Source organism: Crocuta crocuta, unplaced genomic scaffold, assembly GCF_008692635.1.
Source record: "Crocuta crocuta isolate KB4526 unplaced genomic scaffold, BGI_CrCroc_1.0 scaffold29, whole genome shotgun sequence".
Lineage (NCBI taxonomy): Eukaryota > Metazoa > Chordata > Mammalia > Carnivora > Hyaenidae > Crocuta > Crocuta crocuta.
The window spans coordinates 3852533-3859130 of NW_027533280.1; the positions used below are offsets into that span (position 1 = coordinate 3852533).

The following is a 6598-nucleotide window of genomic DNA, read 5'->3' on the forward strand; positions in this document are numbered from 1 at the left end:
CCCCCCCCCCCCCCAGCTGGTTTGTCTCTCATAGCTCCAACTTTGGGCCTAGGCGTCAGTTTCCCTATTTGCCAAATAGGCACAAGGCACGGGTGTCAGGGGCAGTAGCTGGAGCTGGTCGTAGTTCCTGCCTGGGGCTGGAGAAAATGGAGGAGCCCCGTGAAGGACCAAGCAGGGAAGTCCAGGGGACGCAGGACCGCGGGGAAGCCAGCGAGGCTCTGGGAGGGCCCAGCACTTACCGCCTCCGGGACCCATGTCCTCTGCAGAAAGCCAAGGAACGGGGCGCCAAAATCGTGCGGGAGCCCTGGATAGAGCAGGATAAATTCGGGAAGGTGAAACTGGCCGTGCTGCAGACGGTGAGTTAACTCAGGTGCCCTCCCCATCCTGCTGTCTGCACCCTGAGATGCCTGAGTTCCCCACAGCATCCCAGCCCCCACTCCATCGTACCAACCCACCCTTGCGCCTCGACACAGACATCCTCCCCCAAACCTGACTGCCTGTAATGCTCGGCCAGTGTGCAGAGGCTGATGGGAGCAAGTGATCCCCACTCTGTGCTTCCCTTCCTCCCCTGCGGGGTGGGGAGGAGGATGGCAGTGATAGCGCTGCACCCTCCCCCCACCCTCGATGTAAACTAAGGGCAGGGGCTTTGCAGAAGGGAGTGAGTGGGGTCTGGCTGTGTGACTTTGGACAAAGCAGTCCACCCCTCTGCGACTCCATCTGCAGGGGCTGCAGCTGGACCACGTGTGTGACGTGCGACACGCTACTTAACCTTTCTGTGCCCCAGCGTCTTCAACTATAACCCCATCCAGGGTCATTGCAAGGGTCAGATGAGATCATTCACGCACAGCATTTCCAACAGCGGCTGGCATATCGCAGACTCTCAGCAAAGATTCTCAAGTCTGTGTTACTGTCGAACAGAGATGATCACGGGTCCCACCACCTCAAGGTTAAATGCAGCTTAAAGACTGTTCAGATGACGGAAAGAACCCTTGGGTATAATTTGGTCCAAAGCCCTCATCATTCTCACTTAGCCAACACATTTCTCTCGAGCCCATCCTATGTGCCAGGCACGGCCCTGTGTGCTGAGGATACCGCGATGAGGCCAAGCCGCTGCCCTGCCCTCAGAGATCTTGGGCCCACGGGGGGCAGGTAACCTCTTAAAGTCCCAAACAAATGGCAGATGGCAAGTCATTTCAGAAAGGGGAGGTGACCTGTCCAAGATCACATACTGAGCTGGGTTAGACCCAGGCTGGAGCTGTGTTAGCCCCTTGAAAGGTGGCCCAGCCTCAGCGGGGATGGGGGCCCGGGGGCCGAGCTGGGCTGTTTTCCATCCATAGTACGGGGACACTACACACACCCTGGTGGAAAAGATGAACTATACCGGCCGGTTCTTGCCTGGATTTGAGGCGCCAGTGTTCATAGACCCCATACTTTCCAAGCTGTGAGTACCCCTCAGGCCCGGGAGAGGGGAGTAGAAAACCCTTGGGGTAGTGGTGAAAGTGATTCCCTGATCCTCCATGGAGACAGGGCTTCTCTGAGGGGACAGAGCATCTGAGAGCCTGCCAGGGAACTCCTGAGGATCCCCAAGGGAGGTTTGAAGGGGTAGCACAGAGGCTAAGAACATAGGCTCTGGAAGTAACTGCCTGAGTTCAAACCCCAGCTCTGTCATTTTATAGGCACGCAGTTGTTTTGTTTCTCTCTGCCTCAGTTCCTCATCTGTAAAATGGGGCTAGTCAGAGTGTGTGAGCCGACACCAACAGATGCCTCTAGTCCATGCTAGGTCACAGTGAGCTGCCTCGGGGGGAAGGGGGAGACTTAGGAAGTAGCCCCGTCCTCACCCCCTAACGGCTTCCTTCCCCCAGGCCCAGCTGCAGCCTCGAGATTATCGACCACATTGTGGGAAACCAGCCTGATCAGGAGATGGTGTCTGCCTCTGAGTGGTAAGTCCCAGCCCCTCCCTGCAAAGGGGACAGACCCCCTCCGCAATTCTTGTCTCAAAACACCAAAGTGGGAAACAGAGCACAAGAGCACGGGACCCTGGTCTTCTGTCACCGAGGCATCCTGTCCCTGTAAAGCCATCACCATGGGGACCAGAGGCTTCGAGGCTCCAAGTGATGCATGGGTCTTCTCTCTGAGGAAACTTGGGGGACCTCAGCACAGAAAGGGTCACAGTCCTGGGAGACCTGGAGGTAGTCTGTCACTCCCCAAACAGTACCCTTGTGCAAATTAGGAGCAAGTGCCCTTCTCAAAGCACTTCAATCTGTGGGACCTTTGCCATATGACACGGGTGCTGTTACAAGACACTTCATTTCCACCCCAAAAGAAAATTGTCATAATAAAGGTACAGGTCTATGATGTATATGATATAAGTGAATGGTGGTTCCTTTTTGGAGCCTCCTCGGGGGGAAAATTCTGGAAGCTGGAAACAGAGACATGGAGCCAGTCCCTAGCTGACGCTCAGAGCCAGTGGGCCCTTACGGCCACCCTGCAGGTACCTGAAGAATCTGCAGTTCCATCGTTTCTGGTCCGTGGACGACACACAGGTGCACACAGAATACAGCTCTCTGCGCTCGATCGTGGTGGCCAATTACGAGGAGTCCATCAAGATGCCCATTAACGAGCCAGCACTGGGCAAGAAGAAGTCCCAGATCCAGGTGGGGCCTTCCCTGCACCCTGGGGGCCTGCTTGGGGAAAAAGAAAGGAGGAAAGAGGTTTGAAGGCCCTTGCGGGGGCAGGAGTATAGGTAACAGGGGATTTCCTGGTTTCCCTCCCACAGGAATATGTGGACTATAATGGGGGCCCTGGGGTCCAGCACATCGCTCTCAAGACCCAAGACATCATCACAGCGGTTAGAACTCAGTCCGGGTCCTAATCCACCTTCATTCTCAACAGAGTAGTCAGAGTGATTTTGTTAAAAAATATAAGTAAGGAGGCGCCTGGGGGGCTCAGTCGGTTGAGTGTCTGACTTCCGCTCAGGTCATGATCTCATGAGTCTCAACTGACTGAGTCACCCAGGTGTCCTGCAATTGCTATTGTTCTAATGAGGCCACAAGTCCAGGGGAGGAAGGGCGTGAGGTCACAGGGATGCATCCTGGTAGGTGGGGGAAGCTAGGATGGGGACTCTGCCTCCTCCTGGCTAGGGGTGTTGAGCATGGAGAGAGGAGACTGACCTTGACCCTCCTCTGAGACAGATTCGCCACTTGAGAGAGAGAGGGATGGAGTTCTTGGGTGTTCCATCAACCTACTACAAACAACTGCGGGAGAAGCTCAAGTCTGCCAAGATCCGAGTGAAGGAGAACATTGATGTCCTGGAGGTGAGGCTAGTGCAGGATCCTTGAGTTCGAGACGGGGAGAATGAGCCCTGAGTGTCATCTCCCCTCACAAATATTGCCAAAGCCTCTACCCTGCATCAGGCACTGGGACACAGAAGGAAAACCAGACCGGTCCCTGCCATCATGGGACTTACAGTCCAGTGGGGAGACAGATAACAAACAAATAATAACACAGACACTATCATAGAGAGTGGGCGCTGTGTAGAAAGTTAAAACAGGCTTCAACAGAGAATGATCTGGAGCTGCTGCACCAGAGGTGATCTGGGAGGGCCTCTCGGAGGAGGTGACATTTCAGTGACCCCTACACAATAAGCAGGAGATGGCTGTGTGAAGGGCCAGAGGAAGACCAAGCACAAAGGTTGTGAGTCAGGACAAGTTTCAAGTGTCTGAGGAACGGAAAGAAGGCAAAAATGGATGAAAGGATGTGTTTGTGGGCTGGCTTAGGTCATAGAGGTAGGCAGGGCTGATTCCTCTCAGAGACTCTTTAGGAATTTGGATTTGGTTCTTTTATGGCCAGAAACCAATGGAGAGGTTTTTGGTTTTTGGGTGTTTTTTTTTAGTTTGTTTGTTTTTAACAGCCTTGTCCATATGTAGGTCACGTAACATACAAGGCGCTCTTTAAACATGTACAGTTTGGTGGTGTTTTAGCTACTCACTCTGTTGTGCAGCTATCATCAAACTCAATTTTAGAACATTTTTCATCACCCTAAAAAGAAACCTCACACGCTGCCCCTCATCACCTTCCTCCCTCCAGCCCTAGGCAAGCACTCACTCATCTTCTGTCTCTATGGATTTGCCTATTCTGAACATGTTGTATAAATGGCATCGTAATATGTGATCTTTTGTGTCTGGCTTCTGTCACTCAGCATCATGTTTTCAGGGTTCATCTATGTGGTAGCAGGCATCAGTGCTTCTGCTTTTTCGTGGTTGAATCATAGTCCATTGTATAGATATATCCCATTTTTCTTATCTGTTCATCAGTTGATGGACATTGGCATGTTTTCACTTTGGGGCTACCTTAAGTAATTCTGCTGTAATCATTCACATAGGAGTTTTTGTGTGGACAAGTTTTTCATTCTCTTGGGTTTATACCTAGGAGTGGAATTGCTGGGTTATATGGTAACTCAATGTTTAACTTTTTTTTTTTAATGTTTTATTTATTTCTAGGAGAGAGAGAGAGAGACAGCGTGAGCAGGGGAGGGTCAAAGAGAGAGGGAGTCACAGACTGAAACAGGCTCCAGGCTCTGAGCTGGCAGTCAGCACAGAGCCCGACACAGGGCTTGAACCCACGAACCGCGAGATCATGACCTAAGCGAAAGTCGGATGCTTAACTGACTAAGCCATCAGTGTTTAACTTTTTGAGGAATCCCCAGTATTCCATCATGGCTGCACCATTTTACATTCCCACCAAGCAGCATACAAGGGCTCTGATTTCCACTGGAGGATTTTATTTTTATTTTAAAAAAAAAATTTTTTTTTTATGTTTTTATTTCTAGGAGTGAGAGAGACAGTGTGAGCAGGGGAGGGTCAGAGAGAGAGGGAGTCACAGACTGAAACAGGCTCCAGGCTCTGAGCTGGCAGTCAGCACAGAGCCCGACGCAGGGCTCGAACCCACGAACCGCGAGATCATGACCTAAGCGAAAGTCGGACGCTTAACCGACTAAGCCACCCAGGCTCCCCTCCACTGGAGGATTTTAAACAGGTGGATGACACCATCTGATTTTTTAAAATTATTTTTTTAATGTTTATTTAGTTTGGGGAGAGAGAGAAACACACAGCGTGAGCAGTGGAGGGCCAGAGAGAGACACAGCAGGCTTCAGACTCCACACTGTCAGTACAGAGCCAGACACAGGGCCAGGCACCCATAAATTGTGAAGATCATGACCTGAGCTGAAGTCAGATGCCTAACCGACTGAGCCACCCAGGCGCCCTGACACAATCTGATTTTTAAAAGATCCCTTGGACGTCTGTGAGGAGGATAGAGTGCAAGAAGGTAAGAGGGAAACAGGGGAATCTGTGTAGAGGTGAGGCCACTGGGGTGGTCCAGGACAGCCGTGAAGGTGGCTTGCATAGGGACTGCAAGGTGAGTGGTAATTGGAAAACTTAGGAATCTATTTGGAAGTGTCTGACATATCGGGATAATGGGTCTTTTCTTGGTCTTCAGGTGCAGGAATTCTTACGGGCTTTCTCTCTCTCTCTCTCTCCCTTTTAGTATTTTTTAAATGTTTATTTTGAGGGGTGCCTGGGTGGCTCAGTCGGTCAAGCGTCAGACTACGGCTCAGGTCAGATCTCATGGCTCGTGGGTTCGAGCCCCGCGTCGGGCTCTGTGCTGACAGCTCGGAGCCTGCAGCCTGTTTCGGATTCTGTGTCTCCCTCTCTCTCTGCCTCTCCCCCACTCATGCTCTGTCTCTCTCTGTCTTAAAAATAAATAAACTATATAAAAAAATTTTTTAATCTTTATTTTGAGAGAAAGAGAGAGAGGTGGAGAGGAGGAGGGAAAGAGGATCCCGAGGAGGCTCTGTGCTATCAGCAGAGACCCAGGGACCCAGCTTGATCCTGCAAACCATGAGGTCATGCCCTGAGCAGAAATAGAGTCAGATGCCTATCCCACTGAGCCACCCAGGCAGCCCCTTAGGGACCTCCTAAGGACCCCACTGTATCACGTTAGAGGAGTGAGCCAGCCACCCGGCTAACCCAGCCCCTGTCTCCTACCTAGGAGCTGAAAATCCTGGTAGACTACGATGAGAAAGGCTACCTCTTGCAGATCTTCACCAAGCCCATGCAGGATCGGCCCACGCTCTTCCTGGAAGTCATCCAGCGTCACAACCACCAGGTACCACCTGTCTCCACAGCCCCCGGGGACATGCAGGACAGCACGGTTGGCTTTCCGGGCCCACAGCTCACCTTCTCTCTCCCGCTCCAGGGGTTTGGAGCCGGTAACTTCAACTCACTGTTTAAGGCTTTCGAAGAGGAGCAGAACCTGCGGGGCAACCTCACCGACTTGGAGACCAACGGGACAGTGCGGGGCATGTAGGCCGCGGGTGGACCTAGCGAGGCCCCGCCCCCCTGCGGGTGCCCGGCGGGCCACGCCCCCAGTCCTGGAACACGCCCACCTCCCCACAGATCCTGAACTGCAAGCCCTCCTCACTGGCCACGCCCTTTAGGCCCCGCCCACCAGCCCGGAGCCCCAAGGCTCTGACCACGCCCCCCTCGGTCGGGCAGCTCCCTGTTCCCGCCCTCGGAATAAAGCGGACTGGGATCCCATG

The 6598-nt window shown here is 52.7% G+C and overlaps 1 protein-coding gene across 1 annotated transcript in view; it reads left to right on the plus strand.

The window, feature by feature from the left end:
* The window catches only part of HPD (4-hydroxyphenylpyruvate dioxygenase), a 9694-nt gene extending 3096 nt beyond the window's left edge, over positions 1 to 6598 (plus strand). The window contains exons 7-14 of the mRNA XM_077748027.1: positions 267 to 356; positions 1338 to 1441; positions 1863 to 1940; positions 2492 to 2654; positions 2777 to 2848; positions 3192 to 3314; positions 6049 to 6165; positions 6256 to 6598. Coding sequence (XP_077604153.1) covers positions 267 to 356; positions 1338 to 1441; positions 1863 to 1940; positions 2492 to 2654; positions 2777 to 2848; positions 3192 to 3314; positions 6049 to 6165; positions 6256 to 6366 — 858 coding nt within the window. The 3' untranslated portion in view covers positions 6367 to 6598. The remainder of the gene's footprint in view (positions 1 to 266; positions 357 to 1337; positions 1442 to 1862; positions 1941 to 2491; positions 2655 to 2776; positions 2849 to 3191; positions 3315 to 6048; positions 6166 to 6255) is intronic.